This window comes from Phoxinus phoxinus (genome assembly GCF_949152265.1).
Source record: "Phoxinus phoxinus genome assembly, chromosome: 21".
In the NCBI taxonomy this organism is placed as follows: domain Eukaryota; kingdom Metazoa; phylum Chordata; class Actinopteri; order Cypriniformes; family Leuciscidae; genus Phoxinus; species Phoxinus phoxinus.
In genome coordinates, this window is record NC_136896.1 from 14,786,203 (window position 1) to 14,807,008 (window position 20,806).

Below are 20,806 nucleotides of genomic sequence, written 5' to 3' on the forward strand. Positions count from 1 at the left end.
ATTGTCTGGAGTTTGTCTAGTTAATGCTGCACAGCGGTTTAATGGAGCACTAGAGATTTTATTTCATAAGTGATAGCGTTGGGTTCAAGACGTGAACAGACTCAGCTGACGTCGATTAGGAGATGCGCTAGAGGATAAATATTGTTAAACGTCGATCAGGAGACGTTTAGGGGCGTCGATTAGGAAGCTTTTACCCAGGTAAACTTAAGTCAGGTGCGTAGGGGAAAAAATCTACCACAGGGGCGTATTCTTAAACTGTGACCTTTTCCCAACCCTGCTTATCATGACCTAAATATCACACCCTAATCACACAGCATGATTCAGTTGACAGCATAAAACAGTTCAAGTGAAAGTAGGTGAACATTTTTCTGAAACCATCCAAAAAAACATCATTCCTCCACTAATCCAAAATTCAGATTTATAAAGCAATAATAATCAAAATAAACCAATGGGTTTACGTATCAAACTTTATAGTTCTCATATAAATAAAGATGATCTCTTAACACAGCACAGCAGGCGACATGTGTATTTAAATTTAGCTTTCCTTAAATCTGGAGTTGGTCAGCATTTATTTCTCTTACAGTAAGTGTGTTTATGAGTTTATGTAAACCACGGTGACATGCCCTGAATGCAAATGACCCTTACCTGCCCTTATGTAACATCAGTGTCCTCTTATCAGTCTAAAGGGGAATTCCAGTGCATCAGAATGAATGCACGTCTGAGCAATAATCCAAGAAGTCTTTCCTGTTGTTGCAAATGCATTTTTATTGCCATGCTGCAGTTACATACACAAAATTAGTAAAAAACAAAAAAACAAAAAAAGCAACAAGCACAAGAATTTCCACAGAGTTTGTGAAATAGTGCATTGGCTTGAAAAATTAGTAACATTATTCTGTTTTTAAGTAGAAGTGGCATCTACTCAGCGGTTCGTGGCTATCAAGGCTGCAACATAGATGTGACTTTCTCAATCAAAAAGGCGGAAATATTTAAAACTCTTTAAAATTTGTATTGATCAAAATAAACATCTTTTAAAAGACATAAAAATATGGTAACAGACAAATGGTAAAGCCTCTCTCATTCATACGCATGATCTTATATAATAAAACTGTACATTTGTTTATAATGTAATATCTCTGTGACTTTATTTAAGTGAATTACAGTATCTTTTTGACAACTGGTTGAGTGCAGTTTATTCCTTGATCATGCAGTTAAATGAGGTTTAATTCCAGTTTAGGAAAAACTGTTTGAAGATAACAGTCTCTCTGCCCTGTGGTAAAATCTCCACCTGTAAGACAGAAAAACCCTCGATTCACATGGGTATTAACTCAACAGTTTTTTTTTTTGTTATTTTGAGTAATGCTTCGAACGGAAGAATACTTTTGTAGACCAAGTAATATTGCATGATGCATGAATTTAGAAGACAGATGCTATAAATTGCTAATTATAAATCGCCAACTCACTACTCGTATCATAATCAGAATTGTATGCGCATGTCACTGTTTGTTTAAGCAGGCACAATAACATTAGCATGTGATTTTTATGGGGGGTACCACCAACCCACCTTTTTCAAAATAAAGCAACTTTTTATGCTGCAAGTCCTCCTGAAAAGTTCGTATTTACGAGTTGAGAAGTAGTGTTTACGATGTCTGGTGCGTTTAAGTCACTTTCGTTGGAGCAAGATGGCGGTGTACCTTTTCTTTATTAACTACACAAGGTTTTTAAACTCTACAAAAGAAACAAAGAATGTGCATTAGGTGTGTTTTGCTTTTTAATGTTTTTATTAATTTATAAAGCCACTGTAAATCTTAAACTTAATTATTATTTATCGTTACGCATTATTGTTATATTACAATGCTATTACATTTTGTGCAGGGAATTAGCTTATTTTGTTGTAAATAAAAACCAAATACCTATAAATATTGTGGTATTCCGCCACGCCCCCCAACTTGTAAAGAGCGGGGGTTTAAAGAAAATCCAGAGCTTCCCACTCGTATTTACGACTTTGTGATGGCGTCCGTGTGCGTTTAACTCGTAAATACGATCTTTTCGACATGACTTGAACGCACCATTATTCCTGGGTCAATACATTTCCAGTTCTGTTAGGTGTCACTACTGGTGCATAAATGACAAACTTTTAATATTAAAACTTAAACCATAAGAGTAATTCTACAAGTGCAGACCTGTGTTTTCATCTTGGGGTAATTCATTTGCTGGATGAAGTCATCTGCCATTTTCAGAGCAGCACTCTTCTCTTCTGCGTTCGCTCCACTTCCTGAGGTTCATTGAAAACATTTCAATTATGAAACTTATGTATGCATGCATGTATACTACCATTCGTAGGTTTGGGGTCAATCATTTTTTGTCATATTTTTTAAATACAACTCTAATGCTCACCAAGCATTAATATATCTAAATATGCAATTTGTTTATTTTCAGCATCATTACTCCAGTCTTCAGTGTCACACGACCCTTCAGAAATCAATCTAATGTACTGATTTGCTGCTCAAGAAACATTTCTTCTCATTACCTTAGTTAAAAATGGTTGTGCTGCTTAATATTTTTGTAGAAACTGTAATCTTTTTTTTCAGGATTCTTTGATGAACAGAAAGTTCAAAAGAACAGCATTTATTTGAAATAGAATTATTTTGTAACATTATTGTCTTTACTGTTGAATGCGTCCTTGCTGAACACATCTTACTTAAATAGTAGTGTATATTATATACAGAATATAAGTGATTTGTTCACCAGGCACTTATCGTGTTATTGTGACATGCGTACACAATTTTTCTTACCTTTCCAAACAAAGATCTTTCCATTGGCCCCATTGTCCAGGATAAAGCAGTCATCACGTACCAGTAAGTCCTTGGCAAGTGGACTTTTCCCTGATACCTTGGTCAACTTCATTGACCCTGTTGCATCTGAAACCTATAAAGAAATAACAATTTCTCCAGATTGAATGCACATGAAACATAAATTATATATGTTTGCTAGACCTTTTAGGAAATTTGTAAACATCAGATAATATAGGTATGGATTAGATTCCTCCGAACATCCACATGTAGTCTCAAGGGCTGTGTTGAAATCGCCCTCTTAAATAGGCCACTATTGGAGGGAACAGCCATTTGTAGTGGTGTCCGAAACCATATTGGGTGTTATCGAGTGGACTCATTCAATCCCACAATGCACCACAATAACGAGTGTACAAGCGATGTACACTCAACAGCTAGAGAATACCCATAATGCACTGTGAGGGTCACGCCGAATTAATTCTCACGTCTCGCCAGAAGATGTCGCCCGCAGCTGAATCATCCATCCATACATTTTTCAAACCGCTGGTCCAATGTGGGTACAGCGTAATATCATACAGGTATAAATACCTTTTTAATTATTAAATTGTTTAATTAAAGTTCATACATAGTTTCAATGACAGAGTTCAAGATAAACCTTTTCATCTTACTACTGGAGCTGCTATTAAACAGCAAGCATACTATGCAAAAGTGGCAGCCCTTCTAGTCCGAATTTGCGCACTCCTTTTCATTCACTTCTTCAAATGGACTATATTAATGGATTAATATAGGGAAATGTGAATGAGGGTATAGGGGGCGATTTTGAAAACAGCTATGGACTTTCTACAGTTTAGATCAGGAGTGCAAACTCCTGAGTTTAGCTACAACCCTGATTAAACGCACCTGATCCAGTTTATCAAGTCCTTATTAAGGCTTATTTGAAAACTACAAGTATGTATTATCCAGGAGCTCAGTTTTGAACTCCTGGTTTAGATTAACACAAGCCTAACACATAACAGAGTTGTGGTACCTTGTAGAGGGAGGCAGAATTTGATGCATCTGCTTGACTGTCTTCCTCTGGAGTGCTTTCTTTCAGCTCTGGCACTGGACCAAGAACCTGTTTATAATAACAGAAGATAGAGAGGACGAGAGCAACACAGTCAGAGCTCATCGCCAAAAACCAGTATTCATAAACATGACATGTCTTGTTTTTCAATTTTAATGTCAAAAATTGTATTTTGTGTGTGTGGGTGTTTTGCACTTCAGATAAAGTAAAGAAAGAATATTTAGTTATCAACTCTGAAAATGTGCATATTATGTTATATTATTATAAATGTAGACTGTTATGAACTAAATTATTACCTGTTTATAATTTATTATCAGTGACTTTAGCTGAAATACTGGCAAAATGGTGTTCCGCTGCGTTTTAGAAGAACTAATGGTTTTCTGAAATGTACTTATTCACTGTACTTATTTAAAGTATGTTACAAGTATGCTGTTCTTTCAGATTTTTAACGTCTGGGCTTTAATTTGACTGCAAAAAAATAAAAGAAATAAAAGCGGAGTGCTTTTCTTAAAAAAAGAAAAGAAAACACAAACGTATCAACCTTCTAATAATACTATTTCTGGGTCCAAAACCTCTACTCAATTTCAACAGCTGTTTATGAGCACTATTCATTTACAGCACACCTTTAAGCTACGATTTCAAAAACTTGCGGTGTACACTAGTGTCTCCGGATACCAATATTTTAACAATTCAGAATAGATGAATCACTGTCTGGCTATCACATTATGTTCAGTTAGTTTCATTATAATGGACTTTTAGTTTGTTTTCATGTTCATCATGTGTTCCTTTGTTCGGTTTTCCCGCTCCTCATTATTAGTCAATTTGTGTCAGCTGTGTTGCTATATAAGTTGGTCCCTCACATTCATTCTCCGTCCGATCACCGCTACCTGGCGTATGTGTGTGTGTGTGTGTGTGTGTGTGTGTGTGTGTGTGTGTGTGTGTGTGTGTTTGTGTGTGTGTGTGCATGCATATTTATCATTAAACATCGTGTTGGAACTTGATTATCTGGTCTTTCTGAAACCACACGTACTCTGGCCACAACTGAGATTTCGGTATGGAGATAAAGGTTAGGATCATGATTTTTTGGTTTTACGACAACACACCGTGGGTGTATATTAGCACCGTTTGTTGTTTCCTTTTGGGTAATTGTGGCATGTGACGCAGGGTAGAAAAATATACTATATATTTATTTTTATTTTTTTGTCAAAATACACTGGCCTGTTCTTACCTGTAGCATTTCTTGTGTCTCCTCTCCCTCATTGATGTTAGTGATCTTGGCTTTGCCGTGTCTTTCTGTATCTCTGATCAGAGTGGCGATCTCCCGCACCTTCTGCTTCTCGAAGATGTTTGCCTGAGATCCTATCCATGACACAATTATCTAGGGAATAAAAGATTTCATAATAATTATAAAAAAATAATTTCAAATACCGTAACTTCTACCGGTACATTATATTTTGTTGATATGCAGTGTTGTTGTACAATGCAGAGCAGTTTACATTTTTATTTATAGGAAATAGGAATCTTTTTTTTTTTGCATTTCTTTACTGTAACTTTTGATCATTTTAATGCATCCTTGCTTGAAGAACAGAAATAATTTCTTTCAAAAAAACGAACAACAAAAAAACGTACTGACCCCAAACTTTTTTAACAGAAGTGTGAGAGAAATGCATCCCAGACAGCAACATAGTGTCGGCCCACATCTGGTACGTGTTGATTCCATGTGTACTGGATGTGGGCCGGATCTGGGCCGACACTATATGTTGCTGTCTGGGATAGCAAAATTCAAACAGACAGGCACAAACCTCGCCCAGGTCGAGTATGAAGCAGTCCCCTTTGTTAAAGCTCTGCCAGCTCAAATCCACTTCCTTGGCTCTGATGTTGCGCTTCCCTTTGATTTGGTATAACCTCTGAACGGGTCCAGATCCAGACTGTGTTCTTCTGAAGCCAGACTCCACACCTCCCTCCTGTACAAACAGAATAGCGTGACTATGCAAGGGACATAAGCACTCTTTAATTGAAATAATTATGCACATGGTACTACTGTAACAATCAGTTAATTTATATATAAAGCCTTTTTGTGTACATGTGAGAGAATGTGAACACACACAAACACATACCTTGTAGCTGACTCCTCGAGGGAAGAGGTTCATGAATTCTGGGGACTCATAGCCCTGAACCTGTCTGTGCTGGACTGGATCTCCTCCCAGGAAGTTATCCAGCTGCGTAGCCAGCATGGCACAAGCTACCTGCTCGTCACGAGACGATTTCTCTCCTAAAAGGGAGAAAGGGGAAGAGAGAAAGTTAGGTTACACTTTATTTTGATGGGCCCTTTAGACAATCCATAAGTAACATTACAGCTAAATGTCAACTAACTCTCAAAACACAACAATTAGTTGAGTATTAGTAGATTGTTAGGGTTAGTAGAATAAGGTGACGTAGTTGAAAAGTTACTTATAGTCAGTAGAATGTCTGTTGGGGGACCAATAAAATAAATTGTAAGCATATTTTAAGCAAACAGTCTAATAATACTCTACTAATATTCTAATGAGACATGTAGGTGCAACATACTTAGTCATCAGCACTTTATTTTACAGTCCTGTTCCTTATTAACATATACAGGATACGTATTATAGTAATTGCAATAACTGGGTAATAACTAGGAACTAACCCTGGCCTGAACCTACCCCTAAACCTAACCTTAACCCATGTAGTTACCTTATATTACCAGGTACCTTTTTATAAGTAGACGAAAGTGCACATACTGTAAAATAAAGTGCAACGGATTGACTAAAGGTGTTACTGAAAATGAATTGTAACACTTTACAATAAGGTAAATTAGTTAAAATATTATTAGTACTAACTATGAGTTATACATTTGTTACTGTATTTGTAAATCTTTGTTATGTTAGTTAACAAAAATACAGCTGTTCATTGTTTGTTCATGGTGCATTAACTGATGTTAACAAGATTTGAATAAAGTATTAGTAAATGTTGAAATTAACAAAGATTAACAAATGCTGTATAAGTACAGTTCATTATTAGTTAATATTAGTTAGCTAACTAATGTTAACTAATGAACCTATTGTTTAGTCAGTGTTACCAAATTTATATACATTACATAATCGGTAACACTTTACAATAAGGTCTCATTTGTTAACATTAATGAATGCATTTGTTAATGCATGAAGTAACTATATGAGCACTTAGCTGTATATTATTAACCTGTTAACATAAGTTAATAAAAATACAATTGTTCATTGTCTGTTCATGTTAATTCGAAGTGCATTAACAAATATTAACAAAAATAACTTTTGATTCTTTTGAAATTAACTAACTCAGATTAACAATTGCTGTAGAAGTATTGTTTATTGTTAGTTCATGTTAACTAATGTGGTTAACTTATGTTAGCAAATGAAAGCTTATTGTAAAGTGTTACCCAATCATGTAAAAGTATGGAATCCACTCACATAATTCACTTTACAAACTTCCTCTTGTAAATGCAGCCAATAAAAAGGTCAGCAAATACAAATAAGAGAAAGCAATTAGGTAAAACGTTCTTTCAACAAACACTGTGTGTGTTGAAAACTAGTGCAATTTTGCACAATTCTGTCCTGTGTGATATGCCACCAACGCAGCCACTTCCTCTGCACCTCTGAGCAACCGTTTTCTGAGCTGAACTGTTTGACTTAAATGCACGGCTGTTTGTGGTGGGGCTTGGGTGAATGATCAAAATGTATTTATTTATTTGTTTTTCTTTCTACAATTGACAAAAAATTATTAAAGGGATGGTAAAATGCCATTTTCACAAGATGTAAAATAAATTTATGATGTCCCCAGAAGTGTGTATGTGAAGTTTTAGCACAAAATACCCCACAGATATTTTTATATAGCATGTTAAAGTTTTCACTTTTTGAGGATTTGCAAAAACGCACCGTTTTGTGTCTGGCCCTTTAAATGCAAATGAGCTGCTGCAGAGGGCGGGGTTTTAAGAGCTCGTGTGTGTTAGCAGCTGCTATTACCTCATGCAGACACACTAAAATGACAGAAACTGTTGTCTTTAATGTCAAAACGGAGTCAGACAAAGATGGAGAGACAACATGTAGAATGCAACAGGACGTCTCTGAAAGGTTAGTTGATGAATTTATGTTGCTGATGTGGCGTTAACTATCTTCAATTAGCATATTCTGTCATGGTAATCTATAAATCGCTCGTATAGGAACTGTTGTGAGATGCACACAGAGTGACTTTCGATTGCATGTGAAAAGCTGGATGCTAAAGTTTGAGCTGACTCACTTCCGTGACAAAATACTATACAAATATTACAAATACAAATATTTGACTTGTTCCCTCAACTGCGTGTTCCCGGGGGCGGGGTTTATGTACATTTTAGACTTGCTGATGTCACTAAACCCGGAGGAATGTCGTGTAGTCCCTACCAGCCGTTTGTTGTAGTCCTTAAAGGGTAACTAAACCCCTGGTCAGAGCCTGACTCCACCCACTGGCAATATTTGAAAAATGCTGGAAAAGTGGGCAGAGCCCAACGGACGAACCGAGGGCGGGGCTGAGCGGGTGATTGACAGACCCGCAGTGACGCAGTGATTGACAGCTGCTGTCAGACTCGCTAAGATGGAGAGTGACTGGAGTGACGCAAGTAGCTTTGCAACAGAGCGGTCATTTAAAGTCGAGGACTTTTCTCCCCCACCTTCCCCTGAAGTGGACGAATTGTCTGGGGACACAGAGCTAAAACCATATCAATTCGAGCCGCGAGCTCAAACTGCGGTGTCGCATCGCATTAACTCCCGCATCGCGATCGGCATCCGACGATGCTAGCGAAGCAGCCGCGCAAGAGAGAATGGGTCCAGTATCTGAGTGGATTATTATTACTATTGACCTACGTTAAGCATATTTTGCCGCTATGTGAAAAAAAATATCCAGCAAAACGTGCCGGCGGTTGTGGAGTCCGTGCAGGAAGAGCAGCGTTTGGCACACAAGTGCATGTAAACACTGGCGCCTAATTTCCAAGTCTGGTGGAAAGTTATGCAGTCCAGCAGTGCTGTTGCAACCGGCAACACTACACCTATACCAGCCTAACCACTGTACTAAATACAGATAAAGCTGATGCTAAAAATCTACACTATTCTAAATAACTACCTAGGCTACACAAAATAATCTAAATTACTATATAAATGCTATGCTAACTAGATGCTAAAATACGCCATCCTGGTCGTTTTCAATGCTCGTAATTACAATTTCCAACTCCTGACTCGCTACAGTGGTTTTGACGGAAGCAGATGCTTTTATACCAGGGGCTGCCAGGGGCGTGGCAGAGTAGCGTCACAGAGTACCCTACGTCAGAGAGTACCCCTACTTCAGGAGATTCCGTTTAACCTGAAGAGGGCAGCACTCAGACGTTTTTACACCATATATTTAAAAATTAAAACACTTTAAACTCAAATGTTAAAAAAAGTACTCGAATCAATGAACAGCATTTATGAAGCTCCATTCTTACAGATCATTAACTAAAAAAAGTTGGTTTAGGGACCGTTCGGTATTTATGGAATGGGCCACCGGAGGAAAATAGGGGAGGGTCATGCCTTTTTATTCTTTGTTGAGGGGAGGGTCATCCAACTTTTTTTAGTCTAGGGGGAGGGTCACCCAACTTTTGTATTCATGAAAACAACAAACTTTCAAAGTGGCTTGTTTTGTGCATATTTTTCCATGTAGCTCTCTCAGTCTCGGTCCCCCCTTAGCTAGCAGATGGGTCTGACCCAACAAAAATCAGACGCGAAAGATCAAGTCGAGTTTGGCGCTGTTTGACAGTGCGCGCGCGCTCAGAAAAAGTGCATCATGTCAGAACAGAACGCCAATTAAATGTTTACCACGAGCAAATAATAAACTTTTGTGATTGCGAATCACAGGCAGTGTCCTGTGAGTGTGTCCTACGTCGATGTAGCCTACGTCGAGTTTGGGACTGAGGCGCCAGAACTGCAGCTGATAGAATGTGCGCTGTAGTGTGTGTGATAGCGATACTACCACATTTCTTCAAAAGCAGATCGTGGAGATATTAAATCATCCACGATCAAAAATTGTGATATCGCATAAGGACAAGTATAAAACAACTGTTAGGCTATCATGTCTGAAAACAAACACAAATAACGCGTGCTACATTAGGGCTGTTTACAACTGGCCACTTCATGCGTTTTCTCAGATCGGATAGCTATCTGATTTATCAAAACGATTCCATTTACACCTGGTGTGGTCGCATAAATGCGTTTTTGCAAAACGGATTTAAATCCTATCTTCAATTCTTCAAATAGTTAGCACGTTGGCTCATCTGCAGTGATGCATGTTGCAGTAGCGTCGTCATATCTGGCTATAACATGACATATAGCCTATAACACGCTCACGTTTATTTTTATTTTATTGCATTTTTTGGAAGGAGTACAATTTACATATGTGGTTTCCACAACCAGATGCATTTACACTTGTCCAGTTTTGTCGCGAATGTGACCCAGACCTCCCCTGAAGTGGTTTGAGCGATCGGATTCAAATCCGTCTCGAATGCGTTTCGGAGGGCATTTATACTTTTCTAGGGCTGGGTACCGAGTCTCGATAGTTTTTAGGTATCGACCGAATTGCCTCGATACTATCGAGTATCGAAAAATGGCATGTTGTTCGGTTCCAGATTTCGATACCGCGCACATAGTAGCCTACTCATATGAGACGCGCGCGCACGCACAAACTCGACGCGCATACTTGTATGAGACGCGAGGACACACACACAAACTCTCCGCGCACATATTCATACGAGACGCGAGCACACACACACAAACTCTCCGCGTACATATTAATATGAGACGCGAGGACACACACATAATAGGCTACCTTAAAGATGTGGAAAAGTCGATCAAAAGTGTGGGTACATTTCTCCAGATGCCAACAGCGTGCGATGCAGTATTTGTGGTAAAATAATTGCTGCAAAGACCGATAATTACGATGAAGACCTTGACAGTGCACGGAGTAAATAAGAGCAGAAAGTTGCTCCGTCTTCGACTGGTAAATGAAGAGATACCCTGTTGATCTGACAGTGTTTATATTGCAATAAATAATAACCTACTGAATGTACACTGCCGTTCAAAAATGTGTTGGTTTACTTGGTTAGTCAGAATTTTTTTTCAGTAAGGATGCATTAAAGTTATCAAAGGTGACATTAAAACATGTGTAATGTTACAAAATATTTCGTTTTTAAATAAATGCTTTTCTTTTGAATTTTTTATTCATCAGAAAATCATGAAAAAATGTAGGCCTATCATAGTTTCCAAAATACTTTTGGATACTTACTAATTAAATAATGTCAAATATAGTAAATGTATTGTTGCCATATCCTAAATATTTGACTAGTCGCACGTTAATTTCTGCTTAAATGCTGCATGGGATATAGCCCATTCTGCGCTCAAGCGCATGTATAATCTTGCCGCAAAAACAGGCTAAACATAATAAATATGTATTTAAAAATAACGATGCATTATTGTTTATTAATAAACTCTTTTTTTCTAAATCAGTGTCCGCTCCAAACATGTCTCCATACATCTCCGCTGTAAAGTGCGTGTTTAAGAGAAATGCATCTTTCATACGGATTACATCAGATGATATTTGCTTTCGATTTGATTTTTTTCGTTTTTAAAAGTGGACATATCAAGCTTTATATAGATTTTTTTTTCATATATTTGAGGCTAGTATGCTATATAGCCTACGATATGTTTCTGCTTTTTTTTTTTTTTTTTTGACGCGCTACAGTTCACGGAGACCATGAAAGACCCTGATTGTTTTATTTTATTTTACGAAAGCAAAACGTTTTCTTGTTATTGTGAGTTTACACAAATAAAAGTATTGCGACTGATGCATTATTCTTTTCTGTATGGCCAGAAATAGAGTATTTTAAGTTGTTTCCACTGTTGATCGCATCGGCGCCTCCATGTCATGCAGTGCGCGCTACACACTCCGCACACACACTTGTATGCGCCTAAGAACAGCGAACAAATATCTAGGTTAATGTTAGAGTGAGCGGCGATGCCAGTCGGATAATCCTCATGTTTAACAAATCAAATCATGCAGTTTCTACCGCGAGTCAGCGCTGCGCCAGTTTGAAAAAGGCGGGTGTGCAGGAGTCTTTTAATGAACGTTTGGTGTAGAGGCATAGAGATATCTGAACATCTTTGCCAAGCGCAAACCAGTACAGAAGTAATAATCAATAAATGATCGGGGAGGGTCATGCCTTTTTTTAACAATCATTTTGGAGGGTCATAGAAAAATTTATTGCTGGCGAAGGGAGGGTCAAGTCTTTTTTGACTATTGATCTCAAAACTCCTCCGGTGGCCCCATAAATAAATAACGAACAGTCCCTTAGTGTTTAGTTACCCTTTAAAAAAACGATTTCTTTAAAAGCAAATATCTCCCTTTGCTTTGAACTTTGAGCGTTGTAACTTTGCAAATGTTGTTTATGCTCAAACAGCAACATTACACACTAACTAAAGTTGGAAAAGTGAAATCATACTTTACCACCCCTTTAAGATAAAATGATTATTGCGCTACATTCCATGTAGCAATGATGATATGAAATATATAGCAGTTTATTATATATACAAATTAAATATTTTTATTTTATTAGCATTTTTTCTTGTTCTTGAGGTTCAAGGAAATATGCTGTTGAAAATATTTTTCAGGTTCAATAAATACATGATGTTTCCAAAATTGAAAAGTGCATATATAATTATTTATTACATATATATATATTTAAGGTTCAAGGAAATATGCTGTTAAAAGGTTCAATAAATGCAATAAATATTAAATGCATGATGTTTCCAAAGTCAATGAGTATTTGTAAAACAATTTCAATCATGACCCGAATAATCATGATTTTCTGGTATGTAGACGTGCAGAACACAGAGGTATTGTCTCTGCATTAGAAGGTTCATTATGAATGAATGATATGGTTGGGTTAGGAACGGAGACCAGTGATTCTGAGTAATGAAGAGATGGATTGAGGGTGTTTATGGATATGGGATGGTTAATGAGAACGCATGAGAGAAAATGGCTCATCATGCTGACAACCTGCTTAGTGTTACCTAAAGCACCGGATACACCATAAGACAATAGACCTAACTGAAGTCCTGTCACAGGCCTGCTGAAACATTAATGACCTATGAAAACACACGCCCATGCCGTTTTCCTTTGGGAGTCTTCCCTCTTCACCCCTCTCTCCTGTCTATCAGCCGTTCTATCCCAACTTTCTGTGCACTCACTCAGACTGGGTCAGGCCCACTCGGCTGTGTGATCATGCGTATCGTTTATCTCAACAGGCTATTGTCTCAGTCTTTCAGACCCCATACCACCACAAGAATCATGACTGACTGACTGACCCTGACTTCACTTCTTGTTATGTACTGTATATCCTCATGCAATGTTGTTCAATGGAACATATTTTTTTAAGAATCTTTGTGCATCTAGCGACCATGTCTTTAACACCTGCAAAAGAAAAATAAATAAATAATAATAATAAAATAAATTGACCACAAAAAAGTGGTATAAAACATTTTTGTGCATGGTTTTTCCATTAAAAAACAGTTCATAGTGACCATGTCTGTCCAGCCTCAAAAGTAACAAGGAAATAAACTTGGGGTCTTTTTTTATTGTAGTATTGTAAGTAAATAATGACGTCATTACCATGATGGTGAATTTAGTGAATTAAAGGAGGGGATTCACTATTGGCAAGATGAGCTTTTTAATAAAACTTGGCTTTCTATGCAGGAGAAAAGCTAAAATATTGGTTTCACTTTATTTTAATCGTCCCTATATAACCCTTTTTACCAAAAACTTTAGATAGTTTTTCTTTTATACAAGCTCTTAAGATGATTCATGATGTCTCAAGGCATTTAACAATTATTTTATGGCAAATCCACAGTGACAGATGGTTGAATAAAGTTTATTATGAATTGGCAGTCGAAGAGTCCACCTTTTTCAACCCAGGGAGCTACAGGTGCCACCCTTCTGTCAATCCGATTGTCCTTGGGCGGGAATTCAAAAATGCGGAAGTTTGATCTGTAGTTTTAATAAAATCCCAGGATTCCACAGGATCAAAAATCCACCGGATTATGTAAAATTATGCGCTTTGAGTCTTTCTGTGCACTTTTGCTGTCAAACTGCGATATTTAGGTGCAGGTAACACAGAGAAAGACTACACAATGTTCATTTACTTATGTAAATGGTAAATGGACTGCATTTATATAGCGCTTTTATAGACCCATGGCCACCAAAGCGCTTTACAATTTGCCTCTCATTCACCCATTCACTCATACATTCATACACCGACGGCGGTGTCAGCCGTGCAAGGCGCCACTCAGCTCGTCGGGAGCAGCTCGTAATGGACCTAGATCAGTAAGAGCTGTGCGTGTAAACCTCACTCCCCTGGCCTCAAGAGGTGTGCTGACACTAATGGCTGTGGTCTCTAAAATCCTTGTTAGCGAGCCCGCCTCCCATGCCGGAGACCCCGGTTCAAATCCCACTTAGAGTGTGTTGAGTAGGACCGGTCACATTTGGTGCCATGACCCGGATGGGTGTGAGGTTTAGAGTGGTGAGTTTAATAAACGTAGCCCAGTAAGAGCTGTGCCAGTAAATCTCACTCCTCTGGCCTCAAGTGGCGCGCTAATACTAGCGGCCATTGTCTCTAATGTCCTTATTAGCGTGCCCACCTGCCATGCTGGAGACCCCGGTTCGAATCCCGCTCTGAACAGATCGAGTAGGACCGAATACACATATACTACAGACATTGCAACAATACAGAGCAAGTTGAAAATCTGCAAACTTATCCTTTAAATGTTGATGCATTCTAATGTGTTTTCAGGCCACATTTTCTTTCTGTCCCTTTAAAACCATCATTAAAGAAAATACAGAACCCTACTTGCCATATGATGTTAATCATTAAAACTTTATGAAATTATGTCATCAAATACTAAATTGTGTATCCTGTGAATTTCAGACTGCATAGCTGAAAGCGACAAAATTAACCAATGGAGAAAATCAGCAGCTATAATCTCACCAATCCACATGTGGAGGTCTGCACCCTGGTCACCCCGGTTATCCAGCACAAGGTAGGAGTCACCATTGAAGAAAGCCCCCACCTCAGCTTTATCCAGAGGAACAGCCTTCATCTTCTCCACTCGCCAACATCTCAGTCCCGGCTGCCTAATCTCGTCCCCAAACTGCCCTGGAGCGGCCTGAAATCGGAGCATTCTGCAGAGACAGAACAAATGGTGAAGAGAGGACTGGATCAATAAATTAAGCCCCCGAAAGGACTACTGGTGATTCATGGATTAATAAAAAGATTAATTATTTGTCCTTGTGACTTGAGGTCAGTGTTTCCCAGGCCTGTTCCTGGATAATTCCAGTGTTAAATATCCTAATGAGTTGATGAGATAATTCAGGAACAAGGTTAGGAAACACAGGGTGCTTCTCAATTTGAAGGCTACGTCCTATAGGCTAAGGCGGCATATCTAGGCGGTCACATCATCAAGCTCCGTCGAAGTTCACAAGATCAGCATTTCAATTGTTGAACTTTAGTGTCACTTTACCTTACTGAATACAAGTATTAAAAAAAAAATCTTACTGACCCCAAACTCTTTAACGGTAGTATACTGTATATTTAGGTACAGAAAGTGTATCTTTTAATTAAAAAGAGAAGAAAAGATTTCATATTACATGTTTCTTTAACAGGAAATAATAATTTTCACAAGTTGATGAACAGTTATTATTTTGGCGCAGTTTTTCCATCACCTAACTTAAATGTATTTTCCATAACATTTTGCTAAAAAAAAAAAAGAGAGAGAAAACCCAAAACTTAGCACCATGCTTCATAATAAAACCCTACTAGTCATTTGGCTTTTGGCCCCGATGATGGGTACTCTATTGTAGCTCTGCTCCTCTCACTAATTTGCCAAGAGAGCTATCAGTTAAAGACTACTGTTATCTGATTGGTTCTCTGACCTGTCAGTAACCTGACTAACAAAACACATGGTTTGGATTCTGGAAATCTGTTTGTTTGTACACTACAGACAGTGTCAGTGTGATGGAGGCTCACATGAAAACATATGTAGATTCCAACACACTGCTGCCAATAAAACACTCAAGACAATAAAGATCTGTCAGCCTGAGGATGAGTTTTGGTTAATAAAGCTGCTTAAACCATATGAAAAGTAACTGAAGTACACAGGCTGAAAAACAGCACCTTATTGCTGTTTTTCTTACTTGTCAAAAATGATTGTGAACTGTTAAGTCTTCCACGTGTCTTTTCTTATCAAATGTTTTAACTAGAATGGAAACCTAACTAAATCAAATATTGGTAATATAAGATAGGATATCATCTTTGACAAGCACGTGGATTACCAACATAAATATTGGCGCTGTAAATAATCTGGCATGGTAAAAATAAATCAATTAGGCTAATTATTCTCTTCTTCTTCTTGTAATGGTCTGACACTGAGAGGAGCTCTGCATTACTTCACTCTCATTTAAAGAAGAGGCCTCTTATGTCACTCCAAGACATGCCATACAGAGAGTCAGACACGTCCAGTTTCACAACGCATCTTATTTGCTCACATAGTTACTGTTGTGAACACATATGAAACAATGACAAAGGGTATATTGCGCTGCTGGCTGCTCCTCCCTCTTTAACTGTTCCGACCTTCAGTCCATGTATTCTGTTTAGTCACAGTTGGACATGACGCCTCAAGGAAGCATTAATAGGGAACAACCCCTAATAAAAATACTATGATTTTGTAGCTATTCCTACACTCACTTTATGATACAAATTTATGATCGGTTTTAAACATGTATGAGATTGTAATTTCGAGAGAAGATAGATGTAGCTACTGTAATGTGTTGTAAAAATGGTTATTAAGAAAATAAGCAAGCTAGACAGTTTTAATCATATTTTATGACAATTGAGTCTTAAAACCTCTTCAGAATGAGTAGAGAATTTATTTAACCTGGTCCTGTTAGGGCTTAACATTAAAGTCACCATGAAATCAAAATTAGCAGTATTTTATGAGCACTAAATGTAAGTAGTAGTTATTTATACCCATTAAACACTTTATTCCCACAATTACCGGATTGGTCGCGTCAAAAGCTGACGTTACCCGCCTCCCCGGTCCACGCCACTGATTCTGTTGTCAGCAGGATTTCTTTTGTAATTTTGTCTGGCTCGAGTGTAAATTTCCAACAAGGTGGGCTTTTTTTTCATGGAATATTACAGTATTTACTATAAATTATTAACCATACAAATTTTTTTTGAATTCATGTGTTCTCATAATCTTTAATCTTTCATTTTTTTCTTTACTCTTCTCTGATGACATGTTTACTTGCACGAGGCCAGGGCAACCTGTCACTCACATGACATCACAGCAACAGCAAACCACAATGATCCGATCATTTCCACAGGGACAAAATCAAGTCCCAACCTACTCTTTTTTTTTTTTTTTTCAAGAAGCTGTTTGGGTCGGATATAAGTCACAATAGGGAAGAAAGACTATCTCAACTTCCGTTTCTTGCTGACTAAGCAAGTCATCTGACAAAAAATGATTTGTATCCTCCATGTCATGAACAAGCAATGGACTCAGTGTTCACACTCCTAAACCTCATCAAGGACTTTAACACCCCACGCTCACACTGAAGTGTGGTGTAAAACAGCAATTCACTCAGGTTTATCGAGGAAGCTGATGTGAAGTGTCTCAGCTTAATCAAAAAATTACCAATAGCGTGTAAGAAATGCCCAACTGCAGTGACTCCATGTAGATCCGCAGGGCAAAGAACAAGCAAGCAGGCACAATCTGTTTCCCGAAATGATTTGCAAGTTTCTGCGAGTTCTTTGAAAATGTAGGGAAGACAATGACCCAATATGCTTATGTGACATAACTGGATGAAACAGCCATTCATTAACAGTCTAATGTACCCTTACCCTTTCCATATTCATTAACATTTGGAATTAATTAACTCTAAACATAACCTCTTTAATATATAAAAAAATATATATTTTTATTGGTGAAGTGTGTTACTGTGATTTTAGCGTCACCAAGCAGAATGTTGAAAATAATGCGTTTGAAATCGCATACTGTCCCTGCATATGAATGATTTTAGTATATGCGAAACAGTAGGCTAGTAGTATGTCCGAATTTATAGTTTTCATAAAACATTTATGACATTGACAACATGGCAGATGTAGTAAGTCAGAATTTCATTAATTCTACACAAATTCATACTATATTGAAGCATACTTTTAAATGGTCGCAAATACCTACTCAGACAGCATGTCATTTCAGACGTAGCTTAAGAGTGGGTATCGTATTTTTAGAAGAGCCTAATTTGCAACTGTAAAAAAACATGTTCTATAAAAGTATGTAGGAACGCAGTCCGAAAATACGACAGCCCCCATTTGCACTGTTCTACGCATCTACAACATCAATTGTATCAATCACTTCCCTGCCATTCAAAGTTGTACTTTAAATGCGCAGTTCATCCTGGTATTTTTCATCTATGAAAACTACTAATTCGGGCATACTAATGTCACAAACTACTTTTCATTTACTATATTAGAGAAGAATGCATGATCAGATGTGGGGATTGTTTTCAGACATGTTTCCTGAACACTCCCCCCATCTGCCATTGGCCAACCAGACATATAGTCCCACCCCCTCTGCCACACCATTGGCAGTTACATCACTATTCCAACACTGCCATTCATAAATCCTCTCCTATGGCCTCATGGGATCGTAAAGTGTGCATCTTATGCATACTTCATGCATAAGATGGTCACATACTGTTTTTCACCAACAATATAGGGAATTATGTGATTACAGATGCAGCCCCTTTTTCAAATCATACTGGTTTAGCAAAAATGAAAATAAATTAAAATACAGCCTATTTTATTGGCCTACATAAAAAATATCCAAAACATGTTAATTAGAGCATTTTAGTTTTACAAAATACAGAACTTTCCGTTTTAAACAGTGATCACAAATGTATACAGACTCAAGAAGATTATTGCTCTAAAAACAATAGTAGGCTGGGCTATCGACTACTAAAGAACATCATCAAATATGACAAACACAGGTACATCATCGCAGGATAGTGGAGCTTTGCCTATGCGACTAATGTGAAGACAGTAGCTCATATAGCCTCCCTTTATTATAAATAGTGTGATGAGCACTCAAAGCTAAGAAACGCTAGTCCACTTAACTGTAAAACCCCTTCGGCCTGCTCCGGCATGCTTTCTGCGTCCGGCTCCATTCTGCCTTTTCCAGTGTGTGTGTGTGTGTGTGTGTGTGAGTTCACCTGGCCTGGTTAGCTTATATGTGTCCAGTAACTGGACACGGGGGAATAATCCGAGCGGCCCTGCCGAGGACGCCCCACACCGAGAAGAGTCGGGTTGCCTGACAAACGCTAAACACTAGCGTGATAATTACTGCAAGGCACCATCCATCTTTCCTCCACTCATCAGAAGGAGTTGATGGAGGAAACACGGTAAAACATGGTTTTGGTTTCTAAGACAAAAAGTTACGGTTTCCAGAAAGAGGTGGACGTTTATTTTTATGTTAAAATGTAATTATCATTCATTAATTTGGAATTTTTTTGTGGAAATTTTTATAATTTTAGTAACAAGTTAGATTGTAGCTAACAGAAGGAGGTTGGCCTAGTGGCTGTCAATGTAGTAGATAAACTTTATTGTCAGAGACTGAACTAGATGTAAGCAAAACCATAAGTCAAAACAGTTGTGTGTGTGTGTGTGTGTGTGTGTGTGTGTGTGTGTGTGTGTGTATAATGAGAGAGATATTATGCTATATCAGTGTGACTTAACCTCTTCATCGTTTTTTTCCATCTCACTTCTCTTTTTAATTATTATATATTGTGATAATTTATGCTACAAGATCAAGATTTTTGTAAAGTACACACACTCCTTCTAAATGATCTTGTAGCATAAATTATCACAATATATAATAAATAAAAAGAGAAGTGAGATGGAAAAAAACTGATGAAGAGGTTGATAAGTCACACTGATATAATATCTCTCTCATTATAATGAGAGATGCAAGTAGATCGATGCGAACTAGATCGAACAGATAAATTGCAAGACAACGCCATACAAATATTTTATATGAATTCTCAGATAGAACTGCAATCAAGTTCGACAAAATGATTATCAGAGTATAAAAAAGAAAAAGAAAAGTTATTTCTGTTTGTGCATTTAATTTAATTTGGGAAGCTCGATCAGGTATTTTAAACATTCAAGATCAAGTCAAAATCAAAATGTGAAATATATTTTTTAAACTAACTTTTGACTGTAAATGTTGAGTAAGAATGAGTACTTTAGGAAATAAGCTGTAAAACTAAGGTGTGGCATTTTGGGAGCGTCTCTCCTACCTAAAATTCACTCTGTTTAAAAAGAAAGAAAGAAAGAACTTGGCATAACAGGAAAGCAGATGAGGGCTGGTTTTGAGGGTTGTGCATGTATAATTAGTGAATTTCTGAGCATGTTTACAGATTTTCAGTGCTTACCTTGCTGTTGTTGCTTAAGTTGGAGGACCCTGCAGAGTTTTGAGAAAGGAAGGAAGAGAATTTGTAGAGGAGAAAGAAGTGAAAAAAAAAATCACTTCCTGCATAAGTTCTGGCCCAGCCCATTGAAACACACCCACACCTAAACAAACAGATGTCAAAAAATAAAAAAGGACAAGAGCACACGAGAGTGAAATTCACAGATTGTTAATAGTTAAATTATTTGCCTGTTTTGAATTAATTTCACTACACTTTAAACCCCTCATGGACTACGGACTAAAAAGAGAAGAAAATATCTAAAAATTATGATTATCCAGCCCAGAGGGGTTTCTGTTCCTCCTGTTACATATACGAG

At 37.6% G+C, this 20,806-nt stretch overlaps 1 protein-coding gene across 1 annotated transcript; it reads right to left on the reverse strand.

The window, feature by feature from the left end:
* Positions 1–740: 740 nt before the first annotated feature.
* capgb (capping protein (actin filament), gelsolin-like b) lies at positions 741–20,771 on the reverse strand. Its single transcript, XM_079595317.1, has 9 exons — positions 20,455–20,771; positions 14,948–15,141; positions 5,970–6,124; positions 5,655–5,816; positions 5,081–5,230; positions 3,817–3,903; positions 2,793–2,925; positions 2,181–2,272; positions 741–1,285 (listed from the first exon to the last, which is right to left on the reverse strand). Exons 2-9 carry the CDS (start codon positions 15,138–15,140, stop codon positions 1,220–1,222), a joined length of 1,038 nt encoding a protein of 345 aa, XP_079451443.1. The 5' UTR covers position 15,141; positions 20,455–20,771; the 3' UTR covers positions 741–1,219.
* Between the last annotated feature and the right edge of the window lie 35 nt (positions 20,772–20,806).

Bases quoted from the DNA above. Each gene is read 5' to 3' on its own strand.
- capgb (XM_079595317.1), bottom strand. From the start codon at position 15,140: ATGCTCCGATTTCAGGCCGCTCCAGGGCAGTTTGGGGACGAGATTAGG. The intron at 3,904-5,080 runs GTAAGAACAGGC...TATTATAAACAG, and splicing joins AGACACAAGAAATGCTACAG to GTTCTTGGTCCAGTGCCAGA. The intron at 1,286-2,180 runs GTCTGCACTTGT...TCTGTCTTACAG, and splicing joins ACCCCAAGATGAAAACACAG to GTGGAGATTTTACCACAGGG.